The sequence below is a fragment of the Pongo abelii genome, chromosome 4, assembly GCF_028885655.2.
Source record: "Pongo abelii isolate AG06213 chromosome 4, NHGRI_mPonAbe1-v2.0_pri, whole genome shotgun sequence".
In the NCBI taxonomy this organism is placed as follows: domain Eukaryota; kingdom Metazoa; phylum Chordata; class Mammalia; order Primates; family Hominidae; genus Pongo; species Pongo abelii.
This window is the reverse complement of record NC_071989.2, coordinates 188,514,775-188,533,737: the sequence shown is the minus strand read 5'-3', so window position 1 is coordinate 188,533,737 and position 18,963 is coordinate 188,514,775. Positions and strand designations below refer to the sequence as shown.

The 18,963-nt window shown below is 46.8% G+C and overlaps 1 protein-coding gene across 1 annotated transcript in view; it reads right to left on the bottom strand.

Moving 5' to 3' along the window:
* Nucleotides 1-18,963, bottom strand: part of MAML1 (mastermind like transcriptional coactivator 1) — a 52,048-nt gene that overhangs the window by 8,078 nt on the left and 25,007 nt on the right. Inside the window, exons 2-3 of the mRNA XM_024247051.3 lie at nucleotides 2,445-3,860; nucleotides 102-341 (exon numbers count right to left, since the gene is read on the bottom strand). Of these exons, the coding sequence (XP_024102819.1) occupies nucleotides 102-341; nucleotides 2,445-3,860 (1,656 nt within the window). The remainder of the gene's footprint in view (nucleotides 1-101; nucleotides 342-2,444; nucleotides 3,861-18,963) is intronic.

Sequence of the window (18,963 nt, the reverse complement as noted above, 5' to 3'; positions counted from 1 at the left end):
TGCGCAAATCCACACGCACAAGCAGAAGGTGTGACTGCAGCAGTGACTCAAGGTGCAGGCAAAGGTGGGAAGCGGTGGTTTCCTTCCACTTTTCTTTTTACCTGTTCTGCGAGAAGGTGCTGTTGCCTCTGAAGGAACTGCTGTTGCTGTAAATGCTTTTGCTGCTGCTCCCTTTGTTTCTGTTGGTCCAAAAGCAACTGATGCTGCTTCATTACAGCGGCTTGTTGCTGGCTGCTGAGATAGGGGGAGCTGTTGTGGGAGCTGGCCACGGACACGGCAGGCGGCTGGGTCCCAACACTGGCAGCCTGGGCTTGCACAGGGACACTGGAAGGGTTCTGCTCCTGTCAACACAGATAGGGGACTGTGAAGTCTCTAAGCTCTGATCAGACCAAATAAGCTCCATCCAGTGAATTCAAGGTTCACTCTCTTGAAGCCAAGTCTCTGCTTCCCTTCTGACCTCCAATAACAACCATCCCACAGGGCTGGAGCACAGACCAAAAGTGATGACATCTGAGCATACAGGCGCCTAGCAACGAACAATCACTCCACAGGTGTTAGTTTTGCTCCCAGTGATTCACCAGTGACAAAGGTATGGTTTTACATTAAGCGTATGTAAGCTTTCATATTTGCACACGATAGTTCCAGTAAGCAATCAAGGCTTAGAAATGCTCACTTATCAGGACATCTGAGTGCAGAGGGGGCCAATAGGGGAAGAATACTTTTTGTTTTTTTTCAGACAGAGTTTTGCTCTTGTTGCCCAGGCTGGAGTGCAATGGCACGATCTCGGCTCACGGCAACCTCCGCCTCCTGAGTTCAAGCGATTCCCCTGCCTCAGCCTCCTGAGTAGCTGGGATTAGAGGCATGTGCCACCACACCTGGCTAATTTTGTATTTTTAGTAGAGATGGGGTTTCTCCATGTTGGTCAGGCTGGTCTTGAACTCCCGACCTCAGGTGCTCCACCCACCTCGGCCTCTCAAAGTGCTGGGATTACAGGCGTGAGCCACCGCGCCCGGCCTAGGGGAAGAACACTTTGAAGGGGGCTTTGGTCAATGGAGACCACTCTGTCTCATGTGCATAAACCTTGGATTTCGGGCTATCCCTAAACGACCCGAAACTGTACATCTGTGCAAGCATTTTACTGGAAGAGACTGCTCAGCTTTTGTCAAATACCCATCCTCAAAAAATACTGAGAATCAATGAGAACTTTAACAGATATTCTGTCAATATATAGACCACAAGTGAGAGTTCTGTCAAAGGCCACCACAATATTATTCCATCATTACTGACACTTAGAAGAAAAGGGGAACTTAGCAGAAGATAGGCAAAAAGCAATCATTATTTAAACCAGTTCAAATTGTTGAGCTCCTTTCTAGTTATTCATTCTAAGATTCTGTGGTATAATTTCTTCACTCTAGTCACCAGAAGCTTAAGAACTACTGAGAGTGCTTCGTAAGGTGCAAAGTGCTACCCAGATGGCAAGCACCCTGTGTGCCACTGAGCCTCTCTTCAGGGGTTGCTGAACGGCGTGAGACATCTTACTGGCTGAAGTAAGTGGAATTATCAGCACTGGGAGATGCTTAAACGGCTTACAGTTTTTGGCTATTAGAAATAACCACACAATGAATATCTTGGATATAACTTTTCCTTTTATTTTGGATTATTTCTTTAGATCAACTTGTCGGGTATATAGTATGTCAATGCATATGAACATTTTACAGCATGTGAAAAATACATAATGTCAAATGACTTCCCAAAAGCAGTGAGCTCATTTACACACTCTCATCAATACAGGAGTGTGTCTATTTCCTCATGATATTACCGGCACTGGGCTTTTCAATTTGCAAAATTTTAGCATGTATTACAAATTCACGTTCACTGCAGGCTTATCTGCACTAGCGGAAAACAGGAAACAACCAGAAGGGCCATTTTCCATTTGATGCTACCAAGCTTTAGAACCATGATGAAGTAAGCACAGAGCTGAGCTGTGCTGGGAAGCAGCATGTGCCTACAATGTTATAAGCTTACCAAAAATTAGGGAATTTTGTACATGGAGATCTGAAAGGTAGTTTAAAAAAAAAAAAAAAAAAAAGCCAAGCCTCTAAGAAGCACGTTAAATGTAATGTTTATCTGTAAAACACAGTCACAAATCACTTAATTTAAATCCTACGGCATGAAAGAGACACTGGACTAAATGCAGGTGATTCCTCAAACCTTTGTGTAGTTAAAAATCAAGCCATGCTAGGGAACTTTACCCTATTTTTTATTAACAATCAACCCTGGTTTATTTTATAAATTTCCACTCCCAAGAGGAGCAAAGGATGACAGCAGCTATTCCCTCCTCCCTCTTCCCACAACTACCTTGGACCCAATTAACATCCAAAGTAGCGAGTAACCTCACTGAAGTGTCTGCAGCAGAGGAACAGAAAGCGAAGGCTCATACTTACCTGGCCAGGTGGAACCAGTGATCGGAAAGGCATATTTCCTGGCTTTGGCTTCATCAGAAACAAGGAGTTCTGCTCGTGACTCAGATGGGACAGCTGCTGGGGAAGATAAGCCATCAGGGCTGGCTTGTTCTGGCCAGACCCTGGGCTGCCTTGCCCACAGTCCGCTTTGTAATGAGAAAGGGGTTTTGTATTGCCATAGTCCAGCACAGACCCCGGGTTATTCACGGAGTTCTGATTCAAGTTACTCGGTGGCTGGTGACTCAGCAGGTTCACATGGCTGGGCTGGAGGTAGGGGCCTCCGGGCCGAGGGGAACTCTTATTCACACTAGGCATCATGAGCAGTTTGGAGTTAGTGAAGTCTTGCTTGTAGCTGGAAGGGCTGGCAGGCTTCTCCATGGGGTAAGGGACATCTAAGGAACTGTGGGAGGGCCCCGTCTGCTGCCATGTGGACATCTGGCCCGGGGCTGGTGCCGGGGTGGCCTGCTGTGGGTTCTGGAGCATCTGCTCGCGCTTCTGCTTGGCAGCGATCTGCTGGAGCTGGTGGGCAGAGGACAGCTCTGAGGCCCCTCCTGGGCCCTGACTGGGCAATACCACACTTGCAAGGGCTCTTTGTGCGTTCTGGGCCTGGGCTGATGCCGGCATCAGGTTTGGACTGGGATTGTCCGCCCCGGGCTGACCAGAGGTGTGGAATAAGGTTTGGGAGCCCCCTAGGCTGGGGGAATCTGTACTCACAGGGGCAGAGGAAGGCCCCAGAAAGGTCTGCCCTGCAGACCCGGCCCTCACTTGTGGAGAGCCTAACTGTTCTTGCTCAAAGGCTGCTGGAGAGAATTCTGTCTTAATATTAATGTCCTGTGCCAAGGGGGTTTGTGTGGCAGAGCCAGAAGACTCTGGGTCCTTCTTCTCCTCAAAGTCCTCATTAAACAGGTCCTTCATGTCTTCATCGGGCACCGACCTGTTCAGCTCCTCGATGAGCTCCTTCCACTCCTGCTCGTTAAGGTTGAGGTCTGGCATGAGGTTGCTTTGCGATATGGAGCCGACAGTCCCACTGATCATGCAAGGCAGGTCTTCGACAGGCTCCTGCTTCAGTTCTTTATTCAGGCTCAGAGGAAATGACTCACTGGGGTTACTGCCTCCATTCAAGTGGAGGCTGGAGTCAGCCAGACGCTTTTTGTTGAGAGAGTCTAGCCCCAGAGAGTGCTTCCCACTGGACTGCAGGGCGTCGGCTCCAGAAGGCTTGTCAGACTGACTGAGGGGGGAGGCTGGAGGCAGTCCATTGGAAGAGATGGCAACTCCCAGAGGGGCCTCCCGGCGAGTCTTCTTATGCCCAGGAAAGAGGTCCCCATAGCCATTCTGTTGATCGCCATTCTGAGGGGAAGTGGCGCTGTCAAGATTCCTCTTAACTGTATCATGAAGATGCTGAAAAACATTGAAAAGAATGACTTAAGATACATATGAATTTGCTCTGCTATGACAGTAACAAGCCAAGGGCTGATGTCTCTGCAATGCTCGCCAGTGGATTCTGCTTGCGTAGTTTACACTCCCATTTCTGGGGACACACCTCCATTTTCCCTGACGGTCCTGTACCTAACCAGTCAGAACTGATGTCTAGCTAAAGTGCTTCTGCAGTCCTCTTTCTGCAGGAGACAGGCATGAGGCTGCCCACAGCCATCTCGTCTGGAGGTATGCCCAAGAATGGAGCCAACGAAAAAAGGCCAGAGAGTACACACATATACATATATATATGTTTTGAGATGGAGCCTTGCTCTGCCACCAGGCTGGGTGGAGTGCGGTGGCACAATCTCAGCTCACTGCAACCTCCGTCTCCTGGGTTCAATCAATTCTCATGCCTCAACCTCCCAAGTAGCTGGGATTACAGATGTGCACCACCATGCCTGGCTAACTTCTGGTATTTTTTGGTATGGACAGGGTTTCACCATGTTGGCCAGGCTGTTCACAAACTCCTGGCCTCAAGTGATTCACCCACCTCAGCCTCCCAAAGTGCTGGGATTACAGGCATGAGCTACTGTGCCCAGCCCCTCACTTTTTTTTTTTTTTTGAGACAGAGTTTCACTCGTTGCCCAGGCTGGAGTGCAATGGCGTGATCTTGGCTCACAGCAACCTCCGCCTCCTGGGTTCAAGCCATTCTCCTGCCTCAGCCTCCGGAGTAGCTGGGATTACAGGCATGAGCCACCATGCCCGGCTAATTTTGTATTTTTAGTAGAGACGGGGTTTCTCCATGTTGGTCAGACTGGTCTTGAACTCCGGACCTCAGGTGATCTGCCCACCTCAGTCTCCCAAAGTGCTGGGATTACAGGTGTGAGCCACCGCGCCCGGCCTGCCCCTCACTACTTTTTATTGGGATGATTTGCTTGAACACAATCATGTCTGGTGTGACACTGTGACTCTGCTTCCCATTTCCTCCTTGATGGATTCATGCCACTAAAGTTATTAAGATTCTGCCTTGTGCCAGAGACAAGTGCTGTGGGGAACATAAAGACAAACAAAACAGCTCCTCCTCCCGTGGGCTTTCAGGACATGGGACATACACAGACATGGCTACAGACTGAGAGCAGCACACAGTAAGTACCCTGGGAGTTCAGGGGCAGCGATTTCAAGATAAGAACATGTCAGAAGGGATGAGAAGGGGACAGAAGATGGAATCTTTCTACTACTTCCTCAGCTGCATGTGCTGCAGTCAGGACTCAACTCCACTGCCCAGAGGTGCCTATGCTCAGCTTCTGAACACATGCTGCTCCTTTCCTGTGTTTACTTTATTACGTTTTTGTCCTTTATCCCCCACCCTCAGTACCATCCCCTCTTCCCATAAACCCTAAGCATCTATAGCATGTTATCAGAAAATGTTCCAAGTAACAGCCTTCATTATTATCTTTAGACAGGATTCAGAGGAGTCAGGGAGCCCCCTGTGCTAGCTTCTCCGGCTGCAGAGAAAGGCCACCTGACTCTCCACACCAACCCCAGGAGCCCAGGTGAAGTGCCCTGGCCTGGGTGTCCCGCCTGGGGCAACTCCACGGGCATCAGTTCTCAACAGCAGACTACCCACTGGACACCAGGGAGGACCATTTTCTTAACCTCTAATCTCCAATTCTAATGTTCCTGTTCTTCTTTTCCCCACATCAAGATTTGCTTATTTCTTAACTGTTAAAGCTGACTACACAGTGCTCTATAAATCCTAGCCAAGTCAGTATTTTTAAAAACCCATATATGGGTAACTAAGTCGGTCTGAAAAGAAAAAAAAATCACTGGAATGCCTGAGAAATGGAGCTGCAGGGCAGAGGTAAGCAACAATCCTAGGATTCACAACACCACCCCACAGCTGCAGGACGTTTGCTTTACTTTCATGCAGGTTCTTCTGCTTTCTCCTGCCACCTAGGGGTGGAAGGGAACCATGCACATAAAATAGACCCTTTATAAAAGCCATTATTTGAAAAGTTTTCCCTGTGGAAGGTAAATTCATACCCATTTAAATGGCCAGAGGAAATAAAAATTAGTTGCTAACATTTCCTTGATTTTCATCTTTTCTACCATTTTCTTTTGTTCCACAGTGCCAGGTCTGGGCTATCTGTAAACCTGGGAGCTCAGTTTTCCATTTACCTAGGAGGAAAAGGAAAGATGGAAATCTAAAGGGTCAAGGCATTTGATGAGTCAGCTGGTTGTCTCAGATTAGAAACAGAATCTTTCTTTGCCCTAACAAGTACAAAAGCTACCACTCCCTCATTCAATATCCACATGCAAACAGCTGCAGACAAGTTCCAATGTAAGAACTCAATTTTGTAATACCTATTGCTTTTAACCAAAGGAAACAGTAGGGCATTTTGTCAACTACTCACAAAATTTAACTGGAATAATGTAGGTGGGGATAGGAGTGTGTAATGTGGTGGCCCCGGCAGATTTTTAAGCCCTGAGCATTTGCAGGAGTGTCTGATATGCAGGGCAAGGATGAGTGAGCCTTGGAGCCTGAACTCCAAGAATCACAATAGAGATGGGAAAACAGCCTGAACAGATTAAAAGTTATGTAAGAACAAACACAGAAGGTGCTATAAAGCAATACTAGACTGGCTGCCAAATATAAATACAGGAGCCTGCTCTAGCGCATCCGGTACTTCTGGGTGCTCAGCTCAAAGGTTCCTGTTGTAACTACTGAAGAGTTTCTGCAGTGTACAGGGTTCCAGGAGGACCCAGTCCTGGGAGATAATATGATCAGAATCTCGTGGTCAGCTGGAGAACCACGTGTGCTCAGCCTTCCACCAAGACACCCTGCTGACCTAACTCCCATCCTAGCCTGTGCCAGCTCCCTCCCTGGGAGGCCACACTCTCCAGGTGCCACCTGCCATCCTCTGCTCTGGGAGAGGAGCTCCAGGATACCACCACTGCTTTGAATCAAGCTGGAGCTGGCCACACCTTTTGGACCCCTAAGCAGCATCCTGTCAGTCTCTCACCCACCATGCACTAGCCTCATAGGAAGGATAATCCTTCGCCTATCTCCACTTCCTCCTTCTTCAACCACCCACCGCTGCAATCCCAGAATGCTTTGTGGCCAAACTCACCAAAAAATGACAACACCTACATGCTTCCACTCTGAGCTGACAGACACAGCTGCTGAAGACACACGTGGTTCTCTCATCAGTGCTCCTTACACACTGGCAGCCAATGCCACTTTCTAGCCCTACTCATCAGGAAATTTGCTTTTCCTCCTGCCTCCTCTTTTTTACCTCTTCTATCATCCTCCTGTCAGCCAAATTCCACCAGTTCCCACCCCTTAGAGCCAGCACCTTGATCTATGGCAATATGGATTACATTCCTGGCCAATCTGGAAATTGATGGGATGTGGGGAAAAGGAAGCGAGGAGATGAGAACTGCTTTCTCCAAGGCCAGCAATGATCTTCCTACTGTTACACATAGGCCATATTTTCAGTCCTTCCTTTCCCTCTCTCCCTGCACTCCCTTCCTCTCCCTCTTAACATCTGCCACTTGAAAATTCATCTTTATTATTATTATTGAGATGGAGTTTCGCTCTTGTCGCCCAGGCTGGAGTGCAATGGTGCAATCTCGGCTCACTGCAACCTCTGCCTCCCAGGTTCAAGTGACTCTCCTGCCTCAGTCTCCCGAGCAGCGGGGATTACAGGTGTGCACCACCACGTCCAGCTAATTTTGTATTTTTAGTAGAGATGGGGTTTCGCCATGTTGGCCAGCTGGTCTCAAACTCCTGACCTCAGGTGATCCGCCCGCCTCGGCCTCCCAAAGTGCTGAGATTACCGGTGTGAGGCACCTCACCCGGCCCTTTATTAATTTTTTTTAAGAGACAGGGTCTCACTCTGTCGCCCATGCTGGAGTACAATGGGTGATCAAGGCTCATGGCAGCCTCAAACTCCTGGGCTCAAGTGATCCTCCTGCCTCAGCCTCCTGAGTAGCTGGGACCACAGGCATGAACCACCATGCCTGGCTAATTTTTTTGCTTTTGTGGAGACAGGAGTCTCACTATGTTGTCCAGGCTAGTCTCAAACTCCTGGGCTGAAGCGACCCTCTTGCCTCAGCCTCCTAAAGTGCTGGGATTACAGGTGTGAGCCACTGCACCTGGCCTCCTTCCACCTTTTTTTTTTTTTTTTTTGAGACGGAGACTCGCTCTGTCACCCAGGCTGGAGTGCAGTGGCGCGATCTCGGCTCACTGCAAGCTCCACCTCCCAGGTTCACGCCATTCTCCCACCTCAGCCTCCTGAGTAGCTGGACTACAGGCGCCCGCCACCACGCCTGGCTAATTTTGTTTTGTATTTTTAGTAGAGACGGGGTTTCACCGTGTTAGCCAGGATGGTCTCGATCTCCTGACCTTGTGATCCGCCCACCTCGGCCTCCCAAAGTGCTGGGATTACAGGCGTGAGCCACTGCGCCCGGCCTGCTTCCATCTTTAAAGTTCCCTTTTTCTTTACCACTTTTCTTGCATTCTCTTCTGCTTTTATGGTTGGTTGTTTCTAGTATCCTTTGAGAAGTCTCCCCTTCTCCTGCCCTTCTATCAAATAGTACAGTCCTCTCCCCCTCTTACTCTACATACTCTACCTGAGAGATTTCACACATTCCCATGCCTTCAAATTCCCATGACTGAACATCACACTCAAATAAACCCAATTGTCTGGGAACCAAACGCTGATCCGCTCAGCCCTTGTCCCTTCCAACTTCCCTCACAGCCCTCCCTGCTGTGCAGCATGCTGGGGTCACGCGGCTGGCTTACAGCTTATAGCTTCTCAAATGCGCCTGCTCAGTGTTGCTTGGGGCCTCTGCACCTGCTCTTCTCTTTGCCCAGAGCACCTCTTCCCTCTAACTTTTCTGGAGGTGACTCAGCTTCTAATTCAGGTGGCTTATCTCCTCCATCATCCACATCACCTACCACCCACACCACAGTACTTTCTTGCTGATCCACTCACCAGAGGCACTCATCTAGTGTCAGGGCCTAACCCAACACTAGAATGCCAAGCAGAGACCCCAGTGCCTTGGACAGTGCCCAGCACTTGATAAGTGTCTGTGAATAAATGTGCCATCTGATGCCCCACCTCTGCAGAGCTCTTACTCCTGTCTATCCAAAGACCTACTGAGCCCCTCTCTACTTGAGTGATGACTCAGATGACAGCTGTCCGAAGCTGAGGCCAGCCTCTCCCAGTCCTGTTTCCTTTCCTCTGTTCCTACATAAGACTGTCACTACCAGCCGCCCTGTCACATAAACCAGAAACCAGCCTCCCTGCCGCTCCGCAGTCCCTGCATACAATTGGTACCCAAGTCCTATGGAGTCTACCTCCTTAACATTTCTTGAACTCACCCACTTCTCTCCATTCATTAACACCCATTTCTCTCACTTGCATTATTTTAACCATGTGTTGAGACCCCGCCCTCCCAACCTGTGTTCCTCATCAGAGTCAGAGGGACTCCACCGGCGTAGCTCACTGGGACTCCACGAGAGGGGGGGACTTATAACATCAGAAGTTTTTAAGGCAGTAATTGTTAACTATTGGCAATTCCAACCCAATCCTACAGTCAACATTTCTCTCCCAGCGCCCTGTATGTCCACAGGACATTCAGGAGCCCCGATCCTCTCTTCAGGTAAAGTAGGTCCATTTCATGCAACACTCAAGTTTTCAGTGACTTGAGGAAGGGAAATCCATGTCAAGTAGCAACTTGTTAATTTGATAAAGCACAAATCTGAACCAAGTGCTGTAGGAAGAAGTCCTGACTTAAGTCATGTGCTTGCCGACCCCTCATTTCCAGTTACTTATGATGTATTCCCAGTTAATCATTCTTAACCTATTATTCCCAGTTAATTCAGGATCTCACTCAACCTTCAAAACAACCCTAGAGGATGAGCATAATTGTTCCTGTTTTATTGCCAGTGAAACTGAGAAAATTACACAAGGTTTCCTGAGGTTTGATGTCTCAAGAAGGATCCCTTCTGAATGCTGGGGTCTGCTGCCGACAGATCCCCTTTGTCAGAACAGACTTGGTGAGTTGATTCCACTTCCAAGAGTGATGCCGAAAGAGAAGCTTGCATATCAAACACCAGCAGCAGGACAGAGTGAGTCAGTTTCAAACTGTACAAAAAGGAGCACCTTCCCCTAGATGAAGCGCAGATACCCAGCAGGTGTCATTACCAGAAAAATGAACTACGCTGTGAGGAAATCCCACATACCAGCGCCACAAACAATCTTTGTAATTTTTTTTTTTTGAGACGGAGTCTTGCTCTGTCGCCCCAGTTGGAGTACAGTGGCACAATCTTGGCTCACTGCAACCTCTGCAGGTTCAAGCTATTCTCCTGCCTCAGCCTCCCGGGTAGCTGGGATTACAGGCGTGTGCCACCATGCCTGGCTAATTTTTGTATTTTGAGTAGAGACGGGGTTTCACCATGTTGGCCAGGCTGGTCTTGAACTCCTGACCTCAAGTGATCTGCCCACCTTGGTCTCCCAAAGTGCTGGGATTATAGGTGTGAGCCACCGCGCTGGGCCAGTAAAATATTTTTAAAAAAGAAAAAAAAAATGGTCGGGTGTGGCGGCTCACGCCTGTAATCCCAGCACTTTGGGAGGATAAGGCAGGAGGATCACTTGAACCCAGGAGTTCAAGACCAGCCGAGGCAACACAGTGAGATGCCATCTCTAAAAAAAATAAATAATTAGCCAGGCACAGTGGGGCATATCTGTAGTCCCAGCTATTTGGGAGGCTGAGGTGAGAGGAACACTTGAGCCCAGGAGGGAGACTGGTGAGCCATGATCGTGCCACTGCACTCCAGCCTAGGGGACAGAGAAAGACCCCGTTAATTTAAAAAAAAAAAAAAAGAAAGAAAGAAAAAGAAAAGAAAAGAAAAAGAAAAAAAAAATCACAGAACTGTCTAAAAGTTCTAAAATTCCTGCTAGTAAAATTCCCACTTTTAAAGACATTATTTGTCTTACTAGTTTGGAATAGTCACTGATTTAGAATACAAACCACTCAGCATGATGAGAACTAAAGATCCCTATAAGCTCCATTCCTGTCACTAAATCCACTTGTCGAGGACATAAAGAAAGTTCCAGTTCTGGTATTTTCCAGAAAACTCTGTAGTTTGGTGCCTAAACATTTTCACATCATCTTTTTAAATTTAAACGTTTTTGAAATAATTATACGTTCACAGAAAATTGCAAAGATAGTACAGAGAGGTCCTGTGCACCCTTCACCCAGTTTCCCCCAATGACTGTATTTTACGTAATTACAGCACAATATCAAACCCAGGAATTTGATATCAGTATAATGCATGTGTATAGTTCTATGTGCATATAACCATCACCTTTTTCGACAGAAAGTTTTTAAAGAGCTTTTTTAAAAGCAAAGCTATGTAAGTATTTAACAATACAATCTCTTTCTGCAGGATAATCAAGCAAAGTTAGAATTCACTGAGAAACAAAATTGTTAAATAGATTGATTCTTGTGCTTGGCAGGCAGTCAGTATATTCTCTTCACTAGAGAAAAACCAATTTGGGAAACCAATAAGGCTCAGAAGTTGCTTGGTAGACATGAAAACAATGCAGGCGATTGCCAACTGGATGTGTGATGTTAAGACATAATCCATTTAGAATCTGAAGACGGCTGGGTTAGATGATCTAGAGTTCCACTGGCTTTAAAACTCCACATTGCTATACTTCTTTTTTTTTTGAGAGGAGTCTTGCTCTGTCGCCCAGGCTGGAGTCCAGTGGCACCATGCTGGCTCACTGCAACCTCTGCCTCCCAGGTTCAAGTGATTCTCCTGCCTCAGCCTCCCGAGTAGCTGGGATTATAGGCACGCGCCACCGCGCCTGGCTAATTTTTGTATTTTTAGTAGAGATGGGGTTTCACCATGTTGGTCAGGCTGGTCTTGAACTGCTGACCTCAAGCAATCTGCCCGCCTTGGCCTCCCAAAGTGCTGGGATTACAGGTGTGAGCCACCTCACCTGGCCCACACTGCTATACTTCTAATACCAATTTTTACCCTGAACAAGGAGACGCTCTCAGGGGCTCATAGAGTACCCATTCACCAAAGTCCTCCTATACAGCAGACACTGCTCTGTACAGGCTGTATATAAATTAACAGTAAATAGAGTGCAAGTCATTATTCAAAATTCACAGCCGGGCACAGTGGCTCAGCCTGTAATCACAGCACTTTGGGAGGCTGTGGGTGGGTGGTTCGCTTGAGCTCAGGAGTTCAAGACCAATATGGTGAAACCCTGTCTCTACTAAAAATACAAAAATTAGCCGGGCGTGGTGGCGCATGCCTGTAATCCCAGCTACTTGGGAGGCTGAGACAGGAGAATTGCTTGAATCTGGGAGGCGGAGGTGGCAGTGAGTGGAGATCACGCCACTGCACTCCAGCCTGGGCAACAGAGTGAGACTCTAAAAAAAAAAAAAAAAAAAAGAAAAAGAAAAAGAAAAAAATACAAAAATTAGCCAGGCACGGTGGCATGCACCTGTAGTTCCAACTACTCAGGAGGCTGAGGTAGGAGAATGGCTTCAGCCCAAGAAGCAGAGGCTGCAGTGAGGCAAGATCATGCCACTGCACTCCGGCCTGGGCGACAGAGTGAAACCCCGTCTCAAACAAAACAAAACAAAACAAAAAACAAACAAAAAGCCCCCCAAATTCACTAGGTTTTTACTATATTCTAGGCAGGGTAACTAAGCCCAGGGATAAGAAGATGAAGACATGCTGATCTGCCCCCTCCTCTGGGATGTGATGGAGAAGCTACAGAGGTGGAGTCTTAGGGGAGGAAGTAGAGGGGAGGGCAGGACAGTGTAGGGATGGCAGAAGACTTCCCAGAGAAGGGAATACCTGAGTTAGGGTATCAGGGAAACAGAAGAGTCCTCTGGAGGGGAGGAAGGCATTCCAGGCTAAGAGGCAAAGGCAAAGATGCACAAATGAACACTGTGTGGGAACGGGTGGAAGAGGCAAGCAGAAAAGCAGCAGTAGTTTCAGTTGCTGACATGTAAAGAGCACAACGGGGAGTGTGCTGAGAGAGACGTTGGGAATGATCACGATGGCCCCAAAATGTCATTTAAAGGAAGATTTGAAAATACGCAATCTAGAGTGAACAGTTTGATGAACCCCCATGCAAACATCATGCAACTGAAACAATATCAGGATTTGGCCAATTTGGTTTCATTTCTACCTCCCTCCACCGGACAACTGGATTATTTAAAAAACAAATCCTAGAGATCATACCATTTAATCCACAAATACTCTCAGTATGTATTTCTAAAAAGAACTCTTAGCCGGATGCAGTGGCTCATGCCTGTAATCCCAGCACTTTGGGAGGCTGAGGGGGGGTGGATCACAAGGTCAGGAGTTCAAGACCAGCCTGGCCAAGATGGTGAAACCCTATCTCTACTAAAAACACAAAAAGTTAGCTCGGCGTGTTCGCAGGCGCCTGTAATCCCAGCTACTCGGGAGGCTGAGGCAGAGAACTGCTTGAACCTGGGAGGTGAAGGTTGCAGTGAGCTGAGATCATGCCACTGTACTCCAGCCTGGGTGACAGGGTGAGACTTCGTCTCGGGGAAAAAAAAAAAAAAAAAAAACTCTTGGCTGGACGCGGTGGCTCCTGCCTGTAATCCCAGTGCTTTGGGAGGCCAAGGTGGGCATATCACAAGGTCAAGAGTTCGAGACCAGCCTGGCCAACATGGTGAAACCCCATCTCTACTAAAAATACAAAAAATTAGCCAGGCGTGGTGGCGCATGCCTGTAGTCCCAGCTACTGAGGAGGCTGAGGCAGGAGAATTGCTTGAAGCCGGGAGGTGGAGGTTGCAGTGAGCTGAGACCACACCACTGTACTCCAGCCTTGCCAACAGAGTGAGACCCCGTCTCAAAAAATAAATAAATAAAATAAATAAATAGAAAGAACTCTTACATCTGTATATAACATCATGATACCATCATTATACCTGAAACATTAACAATTCTTTTTCATCACTACCTCACACCCATTAGGATGGCTACAATAACAACAACAACAAGAACTTGAAAATAACAAGTACTGGCGAAGATGTGGAGAAACTGAACTTTGGTGCACTATTAGTGGGAATGTAAAATGGGGCAGCCGCTGTGAAGAAGTGTGTGGCTGTTCCTCAAAAACTGAAAAACAGAATTATCATATACTAGCCAGCAATTCTACCTCTGAGTATCTACCCAAAAGAACTGACAGCAAGAAAGCAAAGAGGTATCTGTAACCTTTTGTGTGTCGCAGCACTATTCACAATAGCGGAAAGGGAGAAGCAATCCAAGTGCCCATAAATACCTGACTGGATTAAAAAATGTGATATAGGCCGGGCACGGTGTCTCACGCCTATAATCCCAGCACCCTGGGAGGCCAAGGTGGGTGGATCACCTGAGCTCAGAAGTTCGAGACCAGCGTGGCCAACATGGCAAAACTCTGTCTCTACAAAAAAAATACAAAAAAATTAGCCAAGTGAGGGCCGGGCGTGGTGGCTCACACCTGTAATCCCAGCACTTTGGGAGGCTGAGGCGGGCGGATCACGAGGTCAGGAGATCAAGACCACCCTGGCTAACATGGTGAAACCCCGTCTCTACTAAAAATACAAAAAATTAGCTGGGCGTGGTTGCAGGCGCCTGTAGTCCCAGCTATTTGGGAGGCTGAGGCAGGAGAATGGCCTGAACCCTGGAGGCAGAGCTTGCAGTGAGCAGAGATCGCGCCACTGCACTCCAGGCTGGGTGACAGAGTGAGACTCCGTCTCAAAAAAAAAAAAAAATTAGCCAGGTGAGGCGGAGGTTGCAGTGTGTTGAGATGGAGCCACTGCACTCCAACCTGGGTGACAAGAGTGAGGTCCCGTCCCCACCACAAAAAAAAGTGACATATACATACAGTGGGATAGTATTTAGCCTTCAAAAGGAAGGACAACATTGTCACACATATTTACATGGATGAACCTTAGGGACATCACATCAACTAAGACAAGCTGGTTACAAAAAGAAAAAAAATACTATATTGATTCCACTTATACGAGGTACCTGGAATAGTAAATTCATAGAAATAGAAAGTAAAAGGCCAGGCACAGTGGCTCATGCCTGTAATCCCAGCACTTTGGGAGGCCGAGGCTAGTGGATCACCTGAGGTCAAGAGTTTGAGACCAGCCTGGGCAACATGGTGAAACCCGTCTCTACTAAAAATACAAAAATTAGCCAGGTGAGGTGGCATGTGACTGTAATCCCTGGTACTTGGGAGGCTGAGGCAGGGTAAACACTTGAACCTGGTTGCAGGCTCAAGAGGTTGCAGTGAGCCAAGATGGCACCACTGCATGCCAGCCTGGGTGACAGAGCGAGACTCTGTCTCAAAAACAAATGAACAAATAAAAAAACAATGTGAATGTACTCAATGCCACTGTACTATATATATCTATACATGGTTAAGATGGTAAATTTTATGTTATATGTATTTTACCATAATAAAAAGTTTTTTTTTTTGAGACTGAGTCTCACTGTCACCCAGGCTGGAGCACAGTGGCACTATGAGGGCTCACTGCAACCTGTCTCCCAGGTTCAAGTGATTCTCCTGTCTCAGCCTCCTGCATAGCTGGGATTACAGGCACACACCACCACACCCGGCTAATTTTTGTATTTTTAGTAGCGACAGGGTTTCACCATGTTGACCAGGCTGGTCTCAAACTCCTAACCTCAGGTGATCCACTCACCTCGGCCTCCCCAAGGTGCTGGGATTACAGGTGTGAGCCACTGCGGCCAGCTAATACAAAGTTTTAAAAAATAATTATTATCTCACATCCCATCAGTGCTCAAATGTTCCTATCTCATCAATATCTTTTTAAGACAAACTCCTTTATTCTTTATTATGGGAGATTTCAAACACACCAAAAGTAGACAGAAAAGTATAACGAGCCTCCACAAACCCACTGTCCAGCTGAAACACATGGCCAATCTGTCTCATGTATACTCACCCACTCCCTGTGCTAACCTGGGAATCATATTTCTCCTTAAATACTTCAACTTTTTTTTTTTTTTTTTGAGACAGCTTCTCACTCTGGCGCCCAGGCTGGAGTATAGTGGTGTGATCTTGGCTCACTGCAACCTCCAGCTCCCAGGCTCGAGTAATTCTTGTTGTGCCTCAGCCTCCCGAGTAGCTGGGATTACAGCCGTGTGCCACCACACCCAGCTAATTTTTGTATTTTTAGTAGAGATGGTGTTTCACCATGTTGGCCAGGCTGGTCTAAAAATTCTGACCTCAAGTGATCTGCCTGTCTCCACCTCCCAAAATGCTGGGATTACAGGTGTGAGTCACCATGCCCATACTTCAACTTTTATCTCTAAAATATAAAACCTCTTTGAAAAGTAACCACATCATTATTGGATGTTAAAAAAATCAAACTGGGCCTGGAGCGGTGTGTCATGCCTGTAATTCCAGCACTTTGGGAGGCCGAGGCGGGTGGATTACTTGCGGTCAGGAGTTTGAGATCAGCCTGGCCAATGTAGTGAAACCCTGTCTCTACTAAAAATACAAAAATTTGCCAGGTGTGGTGGAGTGCAGTGCGCCTGTAATTCCAACTACGCGGGAGGCTGAGGCACAAGGATCACTTGAACCCGGGAGGCGGAGGTTGCAGTGAGCTGAGATCGTGCCACCACACTCCAGTCTGGGAAACTCGGTCTCAAAAAAAAATAAATAAATAAAAATAAATAAAGGGCCAGGCACGGTGGCTTACGCCTGTAATCCCAGCACTTTGGGAGGCCGAGGCGGGCGGATCACGAGGTCAGGAGACGGAGACCATCCTGGGTAACACAGTGAAACCCCGTCTCTACTAAAAATACAAAACATTAGCTGGGCGTGGTGGCGAGTGCCTGTAGTCCCAGCTACTCGGGAGCCTGAGGCAAGACAATGGCGTGAACCCGGGAGGCGGAGCTTGCAGTGAGCCGAGATCGCGCCACTGCACTCCAGCCTGGGCGACAGAGTGAGACTCTGTCTCAAAAGAAAAAAAAAAAAAAAAAACCACAAAAGGATTCAGCTTAATGGTGAAAGTAAATTAAAAATTTTTATTTTGGCCGGGTGTGGTGGCTCACGCCTGTAATCCCAGAGCGAGACTGTCTCAAAAAATAAACAAATAAAAAATAAAATAAAATAAAACTGTTTTAACAGTGGGTTTATTCAAATCAGGATCCAACACAATGCATTTGGTTGACAAACTCTTAAGACTCAACAATTCTCTCTCCCTCTTTTGTTTTTTTTCCTTTGACAATTATTTGTTTAAGAAGCTTCATCACTTCCGTAGAATTTCCCACTTCCATAGTTGGCTGTTTGTATCCCCATGGTTCCTTTACAAGTTCTTCTATCCCTTGTATTTCCTGTGAACTGGTAGTCAGAAGCTTGATCAGATTCAGATTTGGGGCTGGGATGGACAGGGCTGGGGGTTGGGGGGAGGGGCATAAATGCTTATTGGTGTTACAGTGCTGAATATCATTTTAATAGGCTTAGCAGATGAGGTCACATTTGTGTATTTACAAGTGCTCTTATAATGATTATGTGGGGAATGGATCTCAGGAGGAGGGGCTATACAGCCAGTGACCGAGTAGGAAACTGCTGAAATAATCCATGAGAAGGAGCTGAGGACCTGATTGTGGGTATGGAAAGAAATGATTTTAGAGTTAGGGTGGAAGAAAATTCAGCAGGTATTGGAGACCAATTTATATTAGGAGGGAGAAAGACGTTTCTAATTTGAGTACATGGGTAAGCAGGAAAAAAAGCAAAGCAGAGTTCTCTTTGGTGTAGAAGCTGAGTTCAGTTTCAGCCATGATTACGTGACATCCAGGTAACGGCCAAAAGGCAATGAATTATACTGACTATGAGTTCTGTGAAAAGACAGTCATCAGCATGGCATGCAGCTGAACATATGAACAGATCCAATCATTCAGGAAGAGTGAGAATCCAGCTAAGGGGCAGATGACGAGCCCATGCCAAAGACAGAGCACAAGGGAGACTGACAGGCTAAATGCATCAAAGGTCAACGCTCAACATGTCCACTGGGACCGGTAGGTAGAGGGTCACGGATGACATTGCCTGAGCAGTTTCAGAGGAGTGATGGACTAAAAACACTTGACTTGAGAAGTAACTGGGAGTTGAGTAGTAGAAACAGTACGGGCTGTTCTTCCCCAAGTTTAGTTTAAAAAGGGAGATAAAGAGATAAAATATATTAGCCTAGGTTGCCTAGGGCCGGAGGGCAGTGGGGGGACTGATGGTGATGGTTTCTTCTGGGGTGATAAAAATGTCCTATAATTGATTGTGCTGATGGTTGCACGACTCTGTAAATATACTAAAAAACACTGAAGTGTGCACCTTAAATGCATAAATTGTGGCCGGAAGCAATGGGTCATGCCTGTAATCCCAGCACTTTGGGAGACTGAGGTGGGTGGATCACTTGAGGCCAGGAGTTCAAGACCAGCCTGGGGAACATGACAAACCCCGTCTCTACCAAAAAAAAAAAAAAAAAAGCATAAATTCTATGGCAAGTAAATTATATCTCAATAAAGATGTTATTTAAGTATAGTATGACTTGTAAGTGGCAGCTAAGGCATGAGGATGCAACGGCATAAGAATGATATAATGAACTTTGGGACCGGGGTGGGGGGAGTGAGGGATAAAAGAATAAAAGACTACATAATGGGTACAGTGTACACTGCTTGGGTGACAGGTGCACCAAAATCCCAGAAATCACCACTAAAGAATGTATCCACGTAACCAAACACCACCTACACCCCAAAAACTACTGAAATAAAAAATGAAAGAAATAAATAAAGCTGTTATTTAAGAAAAGTAGAGGAGAGAGACTGGTTAGTAGCCAGAGAGGGTCAGAAGGTTATTTTGGAGTAACAACTTGAGCTAACTTAGAGAATAGCAGATAATTATTTGTTGATTAGACTAGACCTCTCTAAAATCCTCTATAACTCTGTTATTCTATGAACATAATCAGGCTATTCTATATGAAAAGATGTATCATGACAACTCCTGAAAGTGTA